The 22569-nt window shown below is 39.6% G+C and overlaps 3 protein-coding genes across 5 annotated transcripts; 1 reads left to right on the top strand and 2 right to left on the bottom strand.

The window, feature by feature from the left end:
* Nucleotides 1-927: 927 nt before the first annotated feature.
* On the bottom strand, nucleotides 928-10152 carry pigr (polymeric immunoglobulin receptor). The gene is made up of 8 exons (XM_015057657.1): nucleotides 9994-10152; nucleotides 9010-9354; nucleotides 6880-6961; nucleotides 6472-6698; nucleotides 2998-3076; nucleotides 2813-2901; nucleotides 2667-2716; nucleotides 928-2565 (listed from the first exon to the last, which is right to left on the bottom strand). Exons 1-8 carry the CDS (start codon nucleotides 10040-10042, stop codon nucleotides 2482-2484), a joined length of 1005 nt encoding a protein of 334 aa, XP_014913143.1. The 5' UTR covers nucleotides 10043-10152; the 3' UTR covers nucleotides 928-2481.
* On the top strand, nucleotides 3490-21877 carry abhd4 (abhydrolase domain containing 4, N-acyl phospholipase B). Of its 3 annotated transcripts, XM_015057654.1 has the most exons (9): nucleotides 15992-16168; nucleotides 16889-16909; nucleotides 18043-18128; nucleotides 18226-18330; nucleotides 18469-18757; nucleotides 20097-20284; nucleotides 20377-20488; nucleotides 20597-20783; nucleotides 21126-21877. In XM_015057654.1, exons 1-9 carry the CDS (start codon nucleotides 16119-16121, stop codon nucleotides 21213-21215), a joined length of 1128 nt encoding a protein of 375 aa, XP_014913140.1. In that variant the 5' UTR covers nucleotides 15992-16118; the 3' UTR covers nucleotides 21216-21877. The 3 variants fall into 3 exon arrangements, with proteins under 3 accessions (XP_014913142.1, XP_014913140.1, XP_014913141.1); XM_015057656.1 differs by lacking the exons at nucleotides 15992-16168; nucleotides 16889-16909 and adding an exon at nucleotides 3490-3740; XM_015057655.1 differs by lacking the exon at nucleotides 16889-16909 and having other exon boundaries at nucleotides 15993-16168.
* Nucleotides 12278-14909, bottom strand: dad1 (defender against cell death 1). Its single transcript, XM_015057658.1, has 3 exons — nucleotides 14586-14909; nucleotides 12751-12920; nucleotides 12278-12484 (listed from the first exon to the last, which is right to left on the bottom strand). Exons 1-2 carry the CDS (start codon nucleotides 14794-14796, stop codon nucleotides 12790-12792), a joined length of 342 nt encoding a protein of 113 aa, XP_014913144.1. The 5' UTR covers nucleotides 14797-14909; the 3' UTR covers nucleotides 12278-12484; nucleotides 12751-12789.
* Nucleotides 21878-22569: the final 692 nt, after the last annotated feature.

The following is a 22569-nucleotide window of genomic DNA, read 5'->3' as shown; positions in this document are numbered from 1 at the left end:
TGTTGTTAATGTTTTGCCTGGTTAAATGAAGATTTTACTAATTGAGCTGCTAGATTCCTGATTACCAAGTACTAACCCAGGAAACTTGAGTATAACTATAAATCATGTTTTTGGGATGATGTTTCTAAGTAAGTTTGAAAACCATACAGCCTTAACAGCTAATCACTTCCAATATGCTCTATCAAAGCTTCCTGGTTGTAACATAGGAAACTATGCAGAGGTCCAACAGATATGGATGCTTCTGCAAGGCAATGTCCGTGCACACGCCGTCAAACAATATTTATTATTTGCATTTTTTTTTTTCCAAAGAGGAGCTAAATATTGATTTACGTTGGTCAGGATCGAGTGCAGCCTTTGCTCAGCGGCTCCTTTGACAATCTCATTAGCCTGTTCAATTTACTATTCCAACATGTTGTTTGCAGTTGGTAATGAGAACGAGGCTCTTCAAGCATGAAAAGGAGGGAGGATTCTTTTCTCTTTTTGTAGCTCGGATGTATTTTGGTCCTTCCTCCTGAAAACGAGTCCGTCTCCAGGGAACTTTCCCCATTATCTGCTACTATTTTTGTCGTGCCTGCGTTTGTTTAATTGGTCATGCTACTTATGTTTTTGGTTGTCTTTTTATTGAATGAATTCTTGCTTTCTTGTTAACGACAAGAAGATAAAATGGCCTCAACTCGTTCCCTTCGGTTTAAAAAAAAAATTCCTTTTGGGTATTTTTTTTTTTCCTCCAGCAGCTGCACAGGCTCAGAACTTCCTCATATGAAGATAAAAAATAAACTCTGCATGCGGCCATTTGTCATCAGAGTCTAAGGATTCATTAACTACCCCAGTATCATAACTGGTGTTATTTGTTCACTTAATTAGGATGCAATAACAACGAAAAGATAAATTCCCACAACAGTAGAAAAAAAAAGAAAGCCCTCGTAGTGTTTATTGGTTTATTAGTTTATTTTCATGCTTGCCTCTTTCTGTTGAAATATGATCACCGTCCTGGGTTCAATACGTGGAGCTGAATGACAAAAACACTCTAACGGCAAATATGCACATTTTTATTTAGCAAAATGTATATTTTATATGAGTGGGAAGAGAAAAAGCTCTGAAACACCGACCAGCTCTCTGCTGATAAATGATGTAGTTTATATAACCATAGTGTTGGATTGGGTAGAAAAAAAAAACAAACCATTCGCTCGATGAGGCGTCCATATACGTGCACGCTAAACAAACCAAGTAATAATATGAAACGAGATCATCCCGGGTGGAACCAAAGGCTCACACTGCAGAGCTGTGCTGTGGGGGTGGGGGGGGCTGACCTGGTAGCATTATGCATCCTGCAGCCACGTCCTCATTAAATAAAAATCTCACACACTCCAGGTCGTCTGCATGATGCAAAAGAAATTCTGTGTAATGGACTGGACTAACTCTCCCCACCCCGTCTCTCGCCGTCCGCCCCTTGTTTTTGCTTTTAGCTTGATAATGAAGTCGGTATGAGGTGTGTGGGGGGGGGGGGACTCTGATCAATTTGTAACCAGCTATATTCAATGCAGAGTTACAAATAATGTTATGATTTCATTTGCATAGGTTGGGCAGCCGTGACCCTTTCTCATTCAGAGGTTCCCATGGTCCATATTTTGTGAGCAAAATGAATCAAAAGCAACTCGATTTTGTTGGGCAAACTTCCAACTTAATATTTATACGCATTGGTGTTGGGTTGAGGTTCAGGTATTGACGAAGTGATTGTTAAAAGTTTAAAATTAGCCTCTTGACGCATTTAAAAAGCAGTTATGTCGTTGCTTCGGGATTATTCTCCTGCTCAACAACCCTCTGGTCCAAACTTTTTTACCTTGGATGAAAGATAATTGTTTCAAGGAAGATACGTTATGAGTCACTGACTGCAGGGAGGGAGAAATTTGAATCTTCTGAGCTGAGCAACATGCTACTTTTCACTGAAAGTAGTTTGAATATTTTGGAGTGGACCAGCCAAAGTCCTGACATGGATCAACACCAAAAATATAATACTCCAAATACCATGCAAAATATGCTTATTATCACTTAAAAAAAAAAAGCTCGCTGCTGTAAAGCCAACAAAGGTTTTTTTCCCCCACTGATTATAAAGTTGACCATTATGATCACAAGATTTCCTTTAAATAAGCTAAAAATGGTAAAATAAAATTATTAAATTAATTACCCTCTGAACTTTCTGAATCAGTTTCAGAGAGAACTGATTGCATAGATGAGTAATTTGTTGCGTACAAGAGGCAGATTTGAACCAAATGTGAACATCATCCGTGTTTTTTGGAATACATGTATGATAGCGGTGCAAATTTGTAAAAGCAGCACATGATGGACGTGTAATGTGGTGCACAATGCAAAAAGAAAAACAATTACATCGAGGGTGCATGCTCTGACAAGTGGAAGGAAATAATAATAAAAAATTACATTCAGTTTGTGAAAGTAACAATAAACGTTGCAGAATATCAGATATCAGTACATGTGCACATCTTGGGAATCCTTGTTAAGGAAAAGTACTGCTGCGTTTTGAAAGTCACCTGCTTCTCTCGAGCAGCCCTGTAGGAGACATTACAAAACAATACTCCATAAATCACATGCACAGCAGTTTGGGGTTTTATTTCGATCAGCAGGGAGAAGCCTGTTCAAAAGGAGCTTACGCTGAATTTCGCCCTCATCTCCTCGACGTCTCTTGGAACCCGGTCGCTCTCTGGAAATGAACAGCGAGAAGATTTTAACTTTGTTCGCTGAGTTTGATGGAATCATCGCGCATTGGAATCGCATTTAAGGAAACGAGTTGCCTTACTGTGCAGCCTCCAGAACTTTATAGCCAATATGGCCACGACAGCCAGGAAAATGACAGATGAGCAGACCACCACAGATGCCAACATGGGACTAAATAAAAAAAGCAGATACAGAGTCTGCTGAGGCAATCCGCTTTGATTCAAACTGAAGGCGTAGCACAAATCAGCGACACTTCACTTCTCCTACCTGTGGCTGCTCCAGGTCTCCTTAGTGATGGGTTTGGCTGGAGGCAGGTCTGGGAAGGACTGGCTCGGCACTGGTGGAACTGCAAGAGACAATGCGGCATTAGACGGATATTTCAGGTTCAAGAAAAAAAAAAGAAGAAATTGAAAAAGAAAAATTGAGGTAGCGTGCCAAGCACAAGAGAGTTTGTTGCGCAATAGAAACTCGATGTGTGGCATCAATACTCTTGACAGGTGTTATGAAAAAATCCATATGCTGCAGCAGAAGCTCCTGCTACACAACATGATGACATATCGATGCTAAGAGCAGCTTCTTTGCGTTTTAATGGCTGCAAAATGGACATTAGTAGCAATAATTACAAAAGTAATAAGAAGTTAAAGTGAATTATTTTCTCCTCGTTGTTATTTTTAAAGGTTTCTGAGCCACTTGTGGTCTTTAATGAACAGTGTGGATGGACGGGAAGAAGGGAGGAGAGAGAAAGACGGCCTGGGGCTAGAAACTGAATCTGGGACAGCTGCGCGAAGGACTAGAGGCTGTGGTGCGCCACTGAGCCATGTGGCGCCGCCTTTTCTTCATTATTGATGTTGTTTTAGCAGACATGAATGTCGTTTTAAAATCCCTGCCGACAAACATGAGTGTCAGCGAAACTGCGGCGTACTGAGGTTTCAAATTCCAGACAACGCCGAAGCAGCCCGTTGGTTCTCCATGGTTACCGACTTACAGCTTGTCCAACCTTTGTTGCCAAAGTAAGTTATTAGTTGTATTCAGTCAATCGTCTTCATTTCATTACATTAATTAGCAAAAAGCAATAATTCCAGATTAAAAACATAGCGAGAAAATGAACAAAGTTAGAACGAATGGAGCTTTCAGCTGCTTTCAAAAGTAGGAAGAAATCTGAGTTTTCCTACTTGGTTCCAAACTGGAGCTGGAATTCCAAACTGGAAATCCAGTGGGATTGCTGAGGTACTAAAAACTGCTAGCAACAACAACGAAAGTAATGGAAGTGGCGTTAAAGTGGTTGAAGCGCTATTAAGTTCACAATTATTTTATACCTACAACTTCCACTGCATTTGCACAGTAGCATATCGGACATATGGGACTGCTTGTTGAACTTTCCCAGCTGGAATTCTGACTTCAAGGGCATTTCTGACTGTTCATTTATAAAATATAACTTTCAACAAGTGAGAACAATGCATTATCTTTACCTTTATCTCTCTAATCTGACTTTTGAGACGCTTTACCTTTGCACTAGCGGGTCTAATTCAAAGCACTGCCGATTATAAAACAAAAAGGTCTCCGGAGTTGGAATTCTGACTGTGAAAAGCAAAGGTTTCCCAGTAACCCAGACTTATCCAGTATGGCTCCCGCACAAAAGAAATGTAGTTAATATTGTTGGTATGAACTATTTACTAGCACTTCTGAGGGTTTTTGTCTATGAGCGTTGACTTTATAAGTATGGCAGAGAAGCTAAGAAAGGCCTGCTAGCTTGAGCGCATCATCCGGCTTATTCTTTGCAATCCCCATTTTCTCCTTGTAAAGGTTTAGACAATAACTCTGCAGCAGATCCACTTTTGTTCTCTCATGTAAGCTGTTCTATTCTCAAGCACAATAAAACAACAGTAAGCGAGTGACTTTTAAAAACCTCAGAGGCAACATGTAAAAATCTATAGATGTATCCAACAAAGCACGCTAGCTACACGGCTTCACTTTAGCAGGTCGAGAGCTGAAAGGATTTCATTGATTGCAAGAACAGAACAGTTCAAACTTGACAAACACAAAACCTGATCCAAACATGACAGCTAAGCGTTTTTTTTTTTTCATTTTCTTCCTTTCAGCAGCAAATATTCCCTAGACAATATGAAGGCCTCGGGGTAGACTCTTATTTAGCCTTTCTTTAGTCTGGGAAAGAACACTTGTGCTGCAAACTATTGAAGACATGAATTAAGCTGCTTTTTTGTGATTTTCTTCAGTTTTGCCTCTCAAGAAAATACTATTGCTGTGTAATGCAGTGATCTGTGGAAGTTTGCACACTAAATATTTTTGAATACATCAATGAGATTTTCCACAGTAAGAATGATATATTTTTTAGTTAACGGCTCAGTTTTACCATTAAGGGTAAAAATTGGAATTAAAGTCAGAAAAATGATAATGTTGCTAGAGATTTACTATTACATTCACGTAGATTTGAGTAAACTAGATAGGCTACCAAACTAATGCTCAAGTTGAACCCATAAAGCCATTCCTTCAGTTTACCTTCTTTAATGGTTTTAGCATTTTTTTTTTTACTCTAAGGTGATTACAAAGATCACTTAAATACAGCATATAACATTTTCCCATCGTGTCACATTATTAGCACCAACTTCAATTAATTTTACTAGAATTTTAAGTGATAGATTCTATGTTGAGGAGATCCACAAACCGGAAGGAAACAGTAAGATGGCCTTCAACACTTTTTGCCAACAAAGATGTGGAAAGGAAGGTGTCCATTTACCTGAGTTGTTGATTGAAGCAACCAGTTACTGTTTAACTTATTTTGGGATTTGTCTCTGTTATCTTTCTGTTCTGTCATCTTCCACATTTACAAACGGAAGTTCTTGTTCATTCTTCTATGCAAATTAGCTTAAGCTCAGCCAGACTGGATGGAGAATGTCCGTGTGGATCAGTTTTAAAGACTTGCCACAGTTGGATTTAGCTCTGGATTTATAGGCTTGGCTTTATGTTTGTGGCCCTGCAGCCTGTAAACGGTTATTTTCCTGTGTTGGTCTGTGCTTAGTTTTGCCATTTTGCCATCAACTCTGTCTAACTTCCTCCCTTTTCCTGCTGAAGAAAAGCACACGCGCAGGTTGATGGCATGTTCAGGGAACCGAGCATTGCCGGTGTGTAGCATTTTGGATGCAGACCAGAAGAGAAGTCCAGCCTGTCGGTTTTGGTGGACAGGCTGGTTGGTTACACATTTGTGCCATACTGTATTTTCAGATGACAGACTGAGCTGTGTTCAAAGCAACAGCATGCCTCAAAATCGTTCACAACTGTCTCCCTGACCTATTTGCTACCGTTCCTTTGTGTTTGTTACGCTGCTTGTTAATTAATATCTCTAACAAAACCCTGAGGCCTTAACAGGAGAAAATAAATAACTGGATCTACACTGAAATTTTAATTACACTTTTTTAGATTAGTTTGAGCTTCAGCTGCAAGAAGAATTTTTTAAAATATTTTTTTTTCCTCTCTTTCACCACATTGCGCTGTCTTTTATGTGTGTATCATAGAATCACAACGATGCCCAGTAACATTTGTAGCCATACTTATGGAAAAATGTGGAAAAAGTTCCAGGCTTATTAATCATTTAGAGAAGCGCTGTAACGAAAGCTTCTCTAGCTCATAATTTATCACTTAGAATTACATGTTGAAATATGCATTAAACACAGTGATTTCCAAGGAAAGCAGATGTCGTAGGGTTTTTTTTTAATGCCTGCCTACCGGTGGTGGGTTGGGGTGTGACCAGCACGTGCACAGCCGTCTTCTGCTGCCCGGCAGAACACCAGTACCACGCCGTGTCTTTCATCTGCAGCTTCTTGAAGGTTACAGTGAAAGCCCCAGTTCTGTCATCTCTGATGGCCACGGAGGAGTCTTCGTAGCTCCCGTCAGAACCCGTCGACAGGCAGGATCTCCAGTCGCCACTCCGACACCATTTCTTCTCGCTTTCTCTGTTGGCAGGCATACACAGGGGAGTCACCAAAAGCCGATCTTCCTCTCACACGAGTGAAGAGATTTCTGGTCGTCAAGTGCGAATGTGAAATGTTTTCGGCGGTGCTTTAGCAAGTTGGTCTCGCGGTCTGGTATGAAATCGGACCGGTGGTATTTGGAACAAAAGAAAAAGTCAAATGCCTGTATCTCTCACTGTAGAGGCATTCGATTGTGACGGCGCTTCCCTCTGCTCCACTCATCATGCTGTTCACAGCTGACATGCCTGCAGAAATCATCAGGACAACATGTTGTTAATACAAGTATATCATAGAAAAGTCTATTTAAAGTCAAATATAGGCATTAAGACAAGATGAACGGTCAACCTGGTAATCCCTGGTTGACAACAGTCTACCAGGGATTACCAGGTTGACTGTTTACCAGGGATCCTTTCCTTTCATTCACAAAAAGAAAATGTGTGAAAAAATCACAAGAGTCCTTTAGGTAGTCATAGTATGGAGTGTCTTAGTTGATACGGTACATAAATGGGAAAAAAGCATGGTATAATATGGAGAAGAAAAACTAAATACATAAAAATAAAGCGCCCTTAGTTGCATTACATTAGTAATGAGAATAAAAATAACAATATTACTTAAAAAAACAAAACAAAAAAACAACAACTGTTGATTTATTTCAGCAATTTGGTTCAAAAAGTCAAACTTGTGGTCTTATTTTTATGTTTTAAATGTTTATTTAATGCTTATATTATGGCTTACAACTAATGAAAACCCATAATGTGGTCTGCAATAGTTTTGAATTATTATGTAAGACCAATGACATGTAATTTTCCAAATCAAAAAAATAGAGTCTGTATACAGCAAACTATAGGCAGTCAATACTTGGCCTGAGCTCCTTTCGCATGAATGACTGCGTCAGCCTGGCTTGTAGGCAGTCGGCCTGTCGTTCTGGAGCACAGGTTGCTTTGATAGTTGCCTTCAGGCCATCTTCATTGTTTGCTCTGGAGTCTAGAGTCCTTCTCTTGACAATCAATGTACCCACACACTTTCTATAGAATTCAAGCCAAACCAGTTTGCTCACCAATCAAACACTGTTGCCACAGTCATTAAACGGGTATTTGGTATTCTTCGTGGTGTGAGCCAGTGCCAAGTCCTACTGGAAAATTAAATCAATATCCCCATAAAGCTTCTCAGCAGAAGGAAGCAAAATGTGGTCTCAAATGTCCTGGTAGACCTCTGTGCCGATTGGGACTTGATAAAACACAGTGGACCAACACCGGCAAAATTAGGTGGCTCCACAAATCATCACTGGCTGTGGAAAACTTCCACTGGACTTCAAGCAAGACGGTTTATGTGCCTCTGCACTCATCCTCCAAACTCCGAATGAAACGCAACATTTATTTTCACCTTAAAATACTCACACCTCTTCGGTCTAGGTGCTCAAACCCTTTGTATATTATTTTATCTACGGATATAAAAGATTATGCATGTATGTAATTTGTTTTGAAGCAGGTGCTAAGTTAAATGTAAATTGTGTATTTTAACATACAAGCATTAGCTATAACTTTAGATATTTGTTAATCTAGTTGGCAAATTTAGGCATATCTGGGCATGACTACAACTGCAGAATAGCAGAAAGTGCTTCCAATGGAATTTGTAATATGTGTAAAATATGCATCAACCAGCATTCATGGAACACACATGCCTCCTTGTTGAAAGAAGACCAGTGGGCGTTTAAGGTGCATTTTTGACAGCAGTCTACCAGGGATTACCAGGTAGACTGTTTACCAGGGATCCTTTCCTTTCACTCAATTTTCTATTTTTATGCTTTCTTATAGCATATAAAAAGAAAAATGTCAATGTCAAAATCTATATTAGCAGTTGGTTTTTGTGGCTTACCCTCTTTGTGGAGGGTGTCAGTGACTGACTAGCCAAATGTCAATCCTCCTCATGTATACATTTAGTAATTAGTGGATAAAAATTGTATTAATTTTATTATTAAATTATTTTATTATTTTATTATTATTTAATTATTTAATTATTATTTTATTTTATTTATTTTATTAATTATTATTTAAATTAGACTCGTTTATGTAACCTTCCATTTGTTGAGTGCCTGGGTTTGGGTTTTTTTTATTCACTGTGAGTCATTAAAATTAAGAGAAGCATTAATTATTTCGCTCTTGCTGTGCTTGATTTATAAGCACAAGTTTCCCATTTTGAACTGAATTACGGAAACAAATTAAGCGATTAATGGCGTCCCATTTTTGTGCGGTTCAGGTTGTGACCACAGGTTGAAAATCCCTCCACTGCTCACCATGTATAACTTTAACCTTTGTAAAAGTGGTGTCGTCAGCTTTCCACACGCCACCTATCTCCACGCCGCATATGTACCACCCCGACTCGTCCTCCTTCAGGTCCTTCATGGTCACGGTGAACACCAGCTGGACCGGGTCGTCGAAAATGCTCACTTTCTTCTCGGCCGGGTCGACCAGGTGGTGGTCGTCGGTTCGAGCCAGCGACGTGCAGAACTCCCTGGTCCTCCCCTGGCACCAGTATTTCACATAGCTGGCGTACTGGGGCTCGTAGTGACAGGGGATGGTGAGTGAGCCCCCCTCCAGGACGGCAAACTCTTCCTCTGTGGTGACCTTACAGAGAAAGGCTGACAGAAAGGGGATGTGATGAATGCTGAGCACAAGTTTAATCTTCAGAGAAGGTTCAGCTGGAACAGGAAAGTTATTTCTTGAGGACTTTTTTTTTTTTTTTTTAATCTGCTGCATGGAATAGGGAAAGTGGCCTTGACCATATTTGTTATAAGGGTTTCCTTTGTGGCATGGGAGTTTCTTCCTTCCTTCCTTCTTTTTTTTTTTTTAACTTCCCTTTACTTGTAATTCTGAAAACGGATTATCCTTCCTATAATTCACAGGATTAAAGGGCTAACAAAACCAACCTCAAACATACCCACCGCCTGCAGTCAAACACTGTGAGAGCTTGCGAGACTTAGAAAAACATTAAATCTCTCGGTGCCTTCCAGCAGAAAACAGCAGCTTCAACAACTTTCAAGTCAGTCTCCCCCCCAAAATGATTAATGTAGAAATGGAATAAAATGATAAAGTGAAGCGAAGCGCAAAGAGTATCTTCTGACAAAGCGCTAGTATTTGCTAAGTGCACAATAATAAAGTGAGGAGGCAACAGCAGAGACATTAATCATCCTTTGTGTTAAACTCCATCAACGGCTGAAAATGGGTTTTCTTTTCTATTCTTTTTTTTTTGGATCAGCTTCTGACCTCAGCACTCATACCTGGAATCCATGGTAACAAGAAGAGGGTGATCGTGGAGAGCTGCGACATGTTTTGACTTCACTTTTGGAGTTTGTTAAGCAGACTCGCCACCCAGCGCAAAACACTTTGGGATCTGGGTTCTACAGTGTCCGTCTCTTCCCCACCAAGCTGGTCATGTGACCAAAAGCTGGATCCAGATGTTCCAGATGTTAACCATGTAGGTGCCAAACGGACAAAAGGGAAGTGTTAAGATGGCAGTGGAATGAATGTAAGACAGGAATAATTGGAGGAAGAGAGCAACATGTTAAAGTGGCAGAAGTAACTGCGTGACAAGAGCTGCTTTTGGTCGTCCACCGAAAGCAGGATTCGTGGAAAGCTGGAATTCCTTAAATGTTTTATTTTGAAATGGCATGCTCATCGTGCCGGAACGTCTTTCCAGCTGCTTGACTTCAATTTCCATCATCCTAGTGGGGATGGGAGTTCACAGTGGGAAATTCAAAATACTGACTTATTATCCACATCAGTTGTACTTAACAAAAAATATATGCAGTTTAACAAGAGGCCTATTCATGATGTTTACTGCATAAAGCTAAAACTAAATATGTAAACTACACTTTCCTCACTGTCTGACATTACATCAGAATAAACTTATCCTGTTACAGATCAGCTAGCATTAACAAATTGTTTGGTGAAATTGTGAAATTCTGTTAACTTGATCAAAATTCAGTTTGCTTACCTTTTCTTAGTGACGTTCCTGAAGCTTCCTTCAGTAGTTTGCTGCAGTTCTGGCCCATTCCTCCTGACAGAACTGGAGTAACCGGGTCAGGTTTGTTGTCTGCCTCCCCACACACGACTTTTAAAACCTGGACATGGATTTTTCTATTCAACTGAGATTAGATCTCATGCTAAGGCTAATTGTCCGTTTGGAAGGCACCATTTGTGTCCAACTTTTTTGACTTCAAGGCTAATGCCTTGAAATACGGCTGATGTTCATCATGCTCATATTTTATGAAGCGCACCAAGTCCCTTGGCAGCAACACACTCAGACAAAGTGCTGCTGCCAGCTCTTCCATTTCCTATCCAAATGTAATAATTGTCATCATGGCCAAACGCTTCAGTTTTAATTTTTTATCAAATCACATCGCCAAAAATAATTTGTCCCTAAGTGAACAAGGTTTACTCTTCTCACAAAGTTCGACAAAGTAGTATGTAAGCCTCTGGAGCAATGTAGCAATTCTTGTGCTGCAAATGACAACTTTTTACTCAATTCTGTTGAAAATTCAGTTAGACATTAAGAAGTAGACGAGTCTCCACCTTAAGGATTTCCAGCAGTATCACCTATATGTAAGAGACTGTGTTAACTGGCTTGAAAGCCAAGTAAACCAACTAAGGTCCACTTTCTGCAGATTTAGTGGGAAATCCATGAGGGTTGGCAGTAAAACCTGGGGATTATTTGAATTTGCTGGTTTTGATCAACTTTTAGAAACTGCAAGAAAATAAGTTTTCTTACCACTTTATGATTGTTGCGATAGAAAAAATACAGGTACATTTGAAAGAAATTATGATAGTACAAAAACAAATCCACAGAATTTTTTACTCTTTAACAAAGTGAAACACATTTAATACAGGCTGTAATATTTCAAGCCTTACTTCTTGTAATTTTGATGATTATGCCTTAAAAATAGTGAAATCTTTCAAAATATTCTAACTTTATGAGATGTGCCTGTATAAATCCACATGATAACTAAGCATGGATCTTTTATTTTTTTTTTGAAGGTTTGTTTGGAGGGGAGAACATATTGGGCAAGATGGCATAAGATGTAAAAAAAAAACATCTAAGTTTAACTAAAGTAAGAGCTACCACTGAATGCAAATGGACAGACGGTGCAGTTAATTTGGTTTAATTATGCTAATATTGAAGTTTTCAAAAAAACAAAATATAATTCTATAGTCTTTATAAGAAAGCTAAGTTGAGCTTTTACAGATTATCGATTTTCAGAAAAGGCTAAATCAGCACACAAGCGGTCAATCAACCTCCCTCCACAGCCATGGCAGACTTGATTACTTTAGAGAACCTGTGGTGAGTTGATCTCTTTGAAAACACAGAATATAATTAAACTTTGCAGACATACACCTACATACACATTTTAATCATTATTTATGCGACATTTACTCGGCTTACGTTAATGAACAAAAAACACCAAGGACAGAGGGTTTTTTTTTCTCCCAGTCCTAAATTCTCTCATCTGGACCTCCATTCATTTCCACTTGTATAATTTCTACTGACGATTCAAAGAGACAAGGTCACCGTTACACTTGCTTTATTTATGTCAGTGCAAAAAGGGAATGCTTTACAAATGTCAACATAACAAAATCATTGCTTTAGGAAAATTGTACTGCATCAACAGTCAGACGTAGCGTGTAACTCAGTATTGATGCCGGGATGTTGTCATCCAGATCAGCTGCTGAAGAACTGTCGTCTTTAAGAGATTTGATGGCTTTTTTAGAGATCTGTAGGGAGGAAGGACAAATTAGAGCGCGAGTTAGTTGATTTGGAGATAAGAAATGTGGTCTTTGCTGTTGGTAAGTTAAAAATAGATTCCCCACCTCCCCCCAAGCAAAATAAAATGCGGCACTTTAACCGTTTCTGTGACAGTGGAGAAATAAATCGCCATGGTTGGAGGCATTTCATCATGCCAAGTTACAAAATCTAGTGAGATTCTGCAAACAGTCACTTCTTAATATTTTTATTTTTATTAAATGTCTAAAACAAACACCTTCACGAAGGGGTAATGCGAATTAGATCTGCGTTCGTTTCAGCCGATGAAGTTCATCACGACGAGATGCAGGACGGTGTGAGCGAACAGGAAGTCGGCGAAGGCCCGCTCCGGAGAAATGGACAGGAAATCCCCTTTGTTCTGAGGATTGATCTGGATGCGAAGACACACTGGGGGGGAAGGAAAAAAAATTTGAAATAAAAATTATATTTAATCTTGAGATAATTTCTCCAGTTTACATCTATATTAATTTCGCCATTCACCATCTGTTTTAGATCAGTTTTTGAGCCACTGCACAACTTGAAAAAGTTATAGCAACCGTGTCCATCGGAATAAAAAGTTATTGGGAAATCAACAACTATTTCCAGATGGCTTTTGCTCTTAAAGTCACAGTCCACTCCATCTCTAAACTGCAGCTTGCAGCACTGGTCGCGCTTCTTGCTCTCCGTCTTGACCGAGCTTGGCTTCGTGACAGACAAAGCTCTTCACCACCAGCTGCAGATTCGGTGCAGGTTCTACGCTTCACAGAGGAATTCCCAGACAGCAGAAAAATGATTCTGGCTGCCAGTTTTACTCAACCATTTTGGTACCTATTCTGCAGGCCAGAGCACAAACACACAGGGGAACGATAGCTAAATTGTGTGAAGGGCCACTTCAGCAGCAACCTGCTCGGTCGGCTCGATGGGCAGCAAGAGTACATGAACTTGGTCAGGCTTAGGCTGCAATAATACAAAACAATTTTTTAGTACTGTGCAAAAAGGTATTGGGTATATTTGTTTACAATTTACTTTAAATGATTTTTTTTTAAAAGTTGAGGAATAACCCTCTTGCTACCATTTCTGGTTTGAAGGGCACAGTAGGGAATGCAGGATCAAAATGGCCATGACCGAAATCTTTTTTTATAGTTTAACTTTTACAGTTAAGACAGGTGACAATCTTCAAAAGTTACCCTTTCCTCTAGTGTCCTTTGTTATTGGTCCTGCTTTTTCTGCTTTTGCTAAATTACAGTTACAACATTTACGAAGTGTGGCAATTTACTGCTATGGGACTGAAAAAAATAAACTAATATGACTAAAATGTGATGTCAGTGCTGCCTTTCAAGCCTTTTTAAGTTTTTAGAAGATGTTAAGCTGTGTATAGCACTTAAGTCATATATATTGGAAGTCTGCACCATTCTGACCTTAGACCAGAAAACAAATGATTCTGACCAGTGGTTTAAACTTTAACCAACAGAAAAATGTCATAGTGTAATCTAACTTTTTCCAATTAAGGACAGAAAGAATTTATTTTACTCAGTCGTTTTAAAAAGGTTATCCTTGCCACCATTTCATCGTTTTTGCTCTTCATGTTGGTATTGGGGCGTCACAGACTTGCACATATATGGAGGTCTCTTTACACCTACTGGGTTTGTGTTTTGGAATTTATTTTCAATTTTATTGTTTATTTGAAGTATCTAAATGGCTCGAAACATCACTATAGCCATGATTTATTATTTTTTTTACTGTTCAGGAGTTTGTCTAACAAACTAACATTGTAGGTGTAAAGTACTACTTTGACTATTTTGATGTACTCATTTAATATACAGGATACACCTTGTTATACAAGTATAGCAAGGTAACCAATAAAATGTTATTTGTACGGTTAACTTTCTCTGTATTATCTTTCAAAAACCTAAAATAGCTTAATTTGAACACAAAAAACAGATGGCAATTTGTTTTAGCTATGTTAGCCAGTTAGCATCCACAGAGGCCACGACACTGCCTGAAAATTATAAGCGGAAGTGTTATATATTCCGTGACCCGAATAGGTCACAAAAATATTGCAGAAACAGCTACCTGCAAGAATAAAAGAGCCCACGCAGGAGATGAAACCCGACAGAAAGCTGTTGAAAGGAAAGGTTCCAACGAGGAGACAGTAGAGGAACTGCATCGCTCCGGTTAGCAGGATGTACAGCAGATAAGCGTCCACCACTTTCAGCTTGTTGGGCGTCGTGGTGGTGTACTCCTCCAGAAACCGGGATATAACAGACACCACTGAGTTCGACATGATTTTTCTATTTCAAAAAAAATCTAGACGGAGGTTAGCACAGCTCCTCTTCTTCACTTCAATCAGTGACGTGTCCTCACCAACCGGAAGCGGTCCCGGTGTTACACAAATATATTCCGAATAACTCGTAATGACAATCAAGGAGCGTTTTAGGCTGTGTAACTAGTACGTCAACGTAACCGCCCTATTGTGAGTGCCAGTTTGATCGAAATGCAAGCGATGCGATTGATACCTGTCACCAAATCTACAAAAGATTGCAAAGATTTATAAGTAATTTAAAGTCCATCAAAATTTTATGCTGCATAAAGTTATGAAAAATAAAAAGTATTTTTTTTCTTTTATTTGTCCTTCCTCTTTTGTGTTTTTTCTTTGTTTTTATGTTTATTACTTTTGTATGAAGGTGCTCCATTTGCCTTTCATTTGCTGCTGTTATATATCTGCTATATTTTTTTGTATTATTATATTAATACAGATCCAAGACGGGTTTCAACAGGTTTTAGAAAAGCAGAATAGCAAACTTAAGGTACGTTTAAATAAATTTTAACCACATTGTGTTTCGTTATGGATGTGTTTTGTTTTGATTTTCGTAATCAGTAGCGGTAAATAACATCAGTATTTATACAATATCAATTATTATATCAATTAACATATGGCTTATGATCACACATTTATATTTATAGAAATTAATTAATTTTAAACCTAGCAAAGTTTCCAACTTGCCACTCACGATACGCGATGACGTAGCGAGTCTAGGGTCTACGTCTTCTACGTCGTCTAGCTACGTAGAGCAAAGAGGTAGAAACAAAACGATGTTGTACTCCAACATCATTTCAATATACAATGTAGTTGATTTATTTCTAACGTGTTTCTCTTTAAATGAGCTGATAGATTAGATACACTCTTTTAAATATACATTTTTTTCTCTGGTCTACTTTTTTGGCACAAACAACAGCAAAACATTATTTAAAATATGTTATATGGTTGTTGTTTTTTATATTGTTTTCATTTTTCCATTCTTTTGTAACCGAACGGATTATTGGTAAACAAAAACACTGGTAACTGTGTGTTTAATTACATTCATGTTTAATCGCAACGGCATTTACGCTTTCGACACAAAAAAATACGAGACACAATCCAATGTCTTGAAAGCTTGCAGTTGCATGCTTCAAGAGACGATCTTTGCACCCGGTCAGATGACGTAGGAATGCACTGGTTACAAAACATATATACATAGGCAAACAAGACGGCAGGTCTTAATGTCATTTCATAGAAGACGCATGATAATTCGTATGTGACTTAGTTTGATCTGAATGTAACAGCCAATGGATCCTGCTCCAGCTCCAGCTCCCATCCAAAACGACTGTGAGACAGAGTGAGTAACTTCGCTTACCTTTAACAGTACCATTCCGCCTAACGTCATTGTTGTTATTATTCTGGAAATAACAACAATAAATTGATGTATCGAAACAACTGTTGATGTCACTAAGGAATAAAAAGAGTGATGCGTCACGGTGGTAGAAACTGTTTCCAAGTTTAGATTTAAAACATCGAGCACTTTCATTGGTTTCATGTAGCTTAATGTAACATTACATCATCTGAAAAGTTGCTGATATTATACAACATCAGGGATCTTTAGCAGGGATCTGATGTTGTATAAAAGTTGAAATTATAAATCTGGAGCCCTTGTGTTGGTGGTGTTCCATTATTAATAGTAGTTAACAGTCATTGTCAGAGCATACATGTTTGACAAAGCCTTTAGCTTTTGATGAATAAACGGGATCAGAGGTTATTGACACTAATCTGCAGTGACTCACAGAACTGCACTGTTTATTGGTGGTGCAGGTGGCAGCTCTTACCTTTGCCTCAGATTTCTCCCTCTATTATCTGATGGCATCACCTGGCATTCTCTATTTGCTGGCTTCCCCCTTTCCCCAATTTTCTATCTTTACAACAGAAGTTAGGAAACTGAGGTAGAGGTAAAGGTGGAGTAGATATGGTAAAAGGTAATGGCTGACTCCTTTATTCAATCAGTTTGGTTCATCAAGGAGATGAATGAATCACCTCAGTTCAGTTTCATCACTCTTTGTTTCAGATTGGAGACTAAAGCAAACAGGTGAGATGAACCTTATAGGGAACTGCCTTGTTACAAAATACTAATAAGAAATAACAGACTATGGGAACATGCATGTTGCCTTTGGCAAAGCATTCAAACCCTTAATATTGTTCACAGTTGTGTTTTTTTCCCCTTTCTGTGAAAGATTAACCCAAAGTAGTACGTAGCTATGTAGTGGAAGGAAAAGAAGATGATTCTGACCAGCTTCTTACAGCTTTCTATTAACAACGGCGGTCTTCTTCGAATTCAGTTCAAATTCAAAAAATACTTTATTAATCCCAAAGGGAAGTTAAATGTTGTAGCTCATTAATTCAGATTCTTCACAGAGTTATTGAAGGTGGCGATGGCTGTTGGCGGGAAAGATCTCATGTAGCAGTCTGTATTACAGTGAATCTGAAGAAGCCTCTGACTGAAGATGCTCAGATTCGTTGTAGTATAGTAATTTATTATGAGCAAGCTTTGTAAAGTGGACAGTTAATGGTTCTCCTTTCAGGTCTTGTGACAAAGTCATGGAACTCTGCACCTCCTCCAGAGTCTCCTGGTTGCTTATCTGATTAACGTTGCCAATATACGTTAGACTGACAGGTTTAGACCTGTCAGTCTAAACTTTCTTATCTTCCTTGGTTTTCATGATGCTGTTTGCTCACTGGATTTTATTCGAAACTAGCAGAGTAATGACCACACTTTTCAGAGTGTTGTTTTGTAAAACACTTTACAAATAATTAATCCTTTGTCTTACACCTCATAATTGTTAGTTTTTTTGCTGCTGTCATAAAATTTCAATATTACCCATTGGAATTGTATTTAATTTGAAAAACAGGGGAAAAGGTAAAGGGGTAAGAAGACTTTTGCAAAGCCGTTTAAATATTACTTTGTTGTTGCTATGGGTGTGTGGCTTGAACGTGATTTTAAAGCAAGGTGGCTTTGAAATGTGATTCTCTGTAATACTCCTCCCACCCTCTTGTCTCTCTCTATGTGTGTGGGCATACTAGGCAAATAGTGATAGCATTGACTAACCCCGTATTTGTGCCTTAAGCATTGATATTTTGCATTCAGCATGTGCTGAATGCTTCCTGTGCTATCTGAAATCTCCTCATTCTTTACATGCTTCTCTTTCCACTTACTTTGATTAGGTCAAGTTCACTCTGGAGCTGGTGGCCCTCCTGGCGTCCGACCTCCATGTCCCTGTTGAAGACTACAGAGTCTAAGATTCTTGCCTGTAAGACTGTATTGACAGATACTGTGCTGGCTGATTATGTAACCACTGAGTATTGATTAGAAAATGCAGTTTACTGCTTCATTGCTCCTCTCAACAGGTATTAAGAATGATTTATGGGCCAGGTTTGTGACCCTCGCAAACCAGGACCGCATATGGACTCTGTCTCTTACCAACAAGGGGACTCCCAAATCTGCAGAACAAGGTAACGAGATTCTTGAATAGTCTTCACAAGAAGGAAATAGGCGTGAAAACATAAACTACAAGAGTTTACAATAAGAAACAGCTCACAGAAGATGCATGTCTTCCTGTTCCTGTTTTTTGTTTTGGTTTTCCCGCCCAGCACCTACGACTCCCCTGGTGATGGTTCATGGCTTTGGAGGAGGGGTAGGGCTGTGGATCAGGAACTTGGACGCCCTGAGCCGCTCGCGGACCGTCTACGCCTTTGACCTTTTGGGCTTTGGCAGGAGTTCGAGGCCTAGCTTCCCGTCAGACGCTGCCAAGGCAGAGGAGCAGTTTGTGGACTCCATTGAGCAGTGGAGGCAGGCTGTTGGTCTGGAGAACATGATCCTGCTGGGGCACAGTTTGGGGGGCTACCTGGCTACCTCATACGCAATTCAGCACCCTTCCAGGTAATCGTCCACGGCTCTGTGTTTCCTGAGATTCGGTTTACAGACCAATGTTAACAACCTTTGATTGAGCTACATTTATGGCAGGTAAAACGATTTAACAAAATCTTTGTTTGGCATAATTTGTGATATCCTTACCATCTATATCTTGTACAAATGGTTTGTATTAATTGGACATCCCTCAGGCCTGTCCAATAACATTTCACAAGACAGCATAAATAGAAGAATCTTTGATTAGATATCTGAGCAACCCATGGAAGAATATCTGGTGAAACATTACTGTGTTGATTTTAAACACCAGTTTCATCTAAAATCCAAGTAAACTCTTCATGTTTTCCTTTGTGATAGTAGGAGAGAGAAAAGCGTCTACCTGCAGCATATCAGTTGCTATGGAGACTCCTAACATGGCACTCTTTACTGCAGTTCTCCATCAGTACTCATCAAAAATGCTTTACCTCTATTACCATCTTGCTTACTGTGTATGTAGCCAGTGGTTGCTTATAATTATTCAACTGTCACTGTAAATTAAGATTATCAAATATCAAAGTTTGTCAAAATATTAAAACTATCAGCTGTTTGCAATAAACAGGAGCACCCTTTACTGTCCCAACAAGCTGCAAACATGATTCATAGCCAGATAGCAGAGTTTCTGGGGAATGTTAGACTGCTCTGGCCTGCCAGTTCATTGACATTCTTGGCGTTGGGTGCTGCAATCACCATTTTCAAATCCCACCAGATACATTTTTAAAGAGTTCAAGTCAGGTAACTAAGCTGTTCTTTCTAGTATCTTCTGCTGAAATCAAGCCTTAGTGGCTCCTTGAGATGATTGCCCTGCTTGAAGGTCTAACAACACCAGAGATTCACCTTCTTCACAGAATACTAGACATTTTCCTCCAAGGATTTCCTGATTTATGATTGAATCCTCAACGTACTGCATGCTTGATTTGAAAAGTTCCAGGTTTCCCAAAGAACACAAGCCTTAAGATAAGGCTACTTTGTTCTACTGATGTAGTTTTGAGCTAACTGGAGCTGACTTTTCTTGTGCTTTTGGGTCAGTAGTGATGAGGCCATTTAGTACAAGCCTCACTGGGGAATCTGAAAACCTCAGTGGCCCCATCCGCAGAGTCTGTCTGCAGGTCTTTTGCAGTCAATCAAGCAAGAGAGTGTGAGTCCGTTGTGGTAACATCACTGTGCGAAAAATTCTAGGATCTGTTAAGTAAAATTACTTAGTTAAAATTGCACCATTTAGTGGCCATTCAATGTGATACACTACTGCCTTTCTCTGCTTACGAGCTGATGCACGTATCAGCCGCATAGCGTCTTTATTTTAATATGTTTCCAGAGTGTCGCACCTTATCTTGGTGGACCCCTGGGGTTTCCCTGAGCGAGGCAAACCAGAGACCCAGCAGAGCGAGGATCAGAGCACTGAGACGGTGAAGAGGCCCACCATTCCCAGATGGGCAAAAGCCATCGTCTCGATTCTTTCCCTCTTCAACCCGCTGGCTGTTATCAGAGCTGCAGGCCCATGGGGTACGCATGTGGAAATGTAAATCTGCTTCTGCTATGTGTTATATCAAATGTTCCACCATCCTCATCTCAGTATCTGCACTTCATTCGTTCAGGCCCAGGCTTGGTGAACCGGTTCCGCCCCGATTTCAAAAGGAAATTCAAGGATCTCTTTGACGATGACACAATGACGCAGTACATTTACCACTGTAACGCACAGACTCCGAGGTAGGGCCGAGCAAAGTCCTGAAGTCCCTTTTCCATCACCGATTTTCACAAATAAAAATGTAACACATAAGAATGCTGTTCCTTTTTTGTTTCCTCTGCTTCTCCCAGTGGGGAGATAGGTTTCCGGGCCATGTCAGAAACGCTAGGGTGGGCTAAGAGGCCAATGCTGCAGCGAGTACATCTTCTGCCGCCCTCCATGCCCGTCACTATGCTGTATGGAGCTAGATCCTGGGTGGACAGCTCATCTGGTGACAGAGTAGCCGAGATTAGGGGCAAAGCCCACACCAAACTGCTGGTAAGTGGACGCAAGAGAGCTTCAATACTTAATGGGCCTTCTAAATTTATTCATTCATACCCCTTGGGCTTTTGCATGTTTCAACAGCAAAAATCAATGTTTTTCTTTGGTTTTATTTGACAAATCAAGAGAGAGTATGGTAGTGCAAAATTGTGAAAAGTAAAGGAATAGCTTGGTCTATCTCATAAATCCCAAACAAAAAATATTGAAGTTTGAGGTTTGTAAAATGACAGAATGGGGCGGGAGGTTCAAACTGTACTAATACTTTTAGCAAGGCACTTTGTGAGTCAGTAACTAGCTGTGTATTTTGTGTTGCTTCCCTCAAACCGTTCCCCTCTGCAGCTGGTAGACGACGCCTCACACCACGTCTACGCTGATCAACCAGACGACTTCAACAGAGTGGTGGAAAACATATGTAAATCTGTAGACTGATGGCATGTGTGTGTCTCCAAAAGACCTGGAGGTTCTGCATTGTATCTGCACAAGTCGTCGAGGCGGATTCGGCCCCGGAGCCTGTGCATGCGAAGCACTCTTGAGTTGTTCTGTTTTGAAGCATTTGAATGAATCTGAATGTAATTCTGCTGTCTTTCTTTCTTTTTTTTATTCCTGTAAATCGTTCTTTTGCTCATATTTCATGGCTGGTTTATTTAGTACGTTCACATTAGTATTTATTACATGATTTACTGGTTACTGTTTTCAAACAGAATGCTAACCAAACAATTCAAGATGTTTATTGAGTTGAATATTTGGTTAACGCAATACATCCAGATGCGCCTCTTAGGTTGCTGGTGTTTTATTGTTTTTTGAGCTGCCAGATGGCCACTGATTCATAATTTATTATGTGCCTGACAAGGTGTTCTTTCTTTGCCTTCTGTGTGTCTTATTTCCTTTTTGCATCATCACCCAGCTGTATTTTATAACCTACAAACTTACATATGTATATATATATATATAAAAAAAAAACAATGTTTCCCAAACCAGCAATCAGTGGTGTACTACATTACCTTTCCACTAGAGGTCAGCACTCAATGTTTATGTAGCATTCCGGTTCAGTATGACTGAAAACATACAATAAATCTTAAATGTTTTCAGTCCCCACACTTGCAATATTTACATATTTATTACTGTTTTGGGCCTTAACTTTACTCACGTGGTGACCGGTGAATATCCCAAATAATTCAGAAAAAAAACAACAACTTTTCACATGACAGCACTTGGATGAGCAATGTCCCGGGTAGCTGTTAGCTAATAGGAAAACATTAGCTGTTAGCTAATAGGAGAACACTAGCTGTTAGCTAATATCAACAAGCTTTAAAAAATATTTTACACAGCTTCTCCTTCTTTGCCACAAGCTGTTATAGACAATAATGTCCCCCCTCTCACCCAAAGCCACGGCGGTTTGTTCAAGGTCTCATTGCGGATTCATTTTGTGTCCACACATCCTGCTCTGCGCTGCCGAGTCCGAGATGCGCTGGCAGAGAAGTCGCTTCGCTTCAATCAGCTGGCCTGTCAGTAAGAATCTACCACTTATCTTCATTAAGTTTGGTGCAGAGGTGGAGTGAGGTCAGACGATGAACTCATTAAAAATTGACATGAGTCAGACTCAATATCTTTTAAAAATTGCAAGAGAGGACTGCTGGCCAGTTGACGTGTCCTTACAGAGACACCCAGGGTTGTTTTAAATAACTTAAACCGACAGAAAGTATTTGAAGACTGGCCTTTGGAATCATTGAGATGTAAAAACATGGTATAATTAGAATTAAAAAAAATCTAAATCTCAATTAGT

The sequence above is a fragment of the Poecilia latipinna genome, unplaced genomic scaffold, assembly GCF_001443285.1.
Source record: "Poecilia latipinna isolate Pla-1442-1.1 unplaced genomic scaffold, P_latipinna-1.0 Scaffold1481, whole genome shotgun sequence".
NCBI classification, from domain to species: Eukaryota; Metazoa; Chordata; class Actinopteri; order Cyprinodontiformes; family Poeciliidae; genus Poecilia; species Poecilia latipinna.
This window is presented reverse-complemented; position numbering and strand designations above follow the sequence as displayed.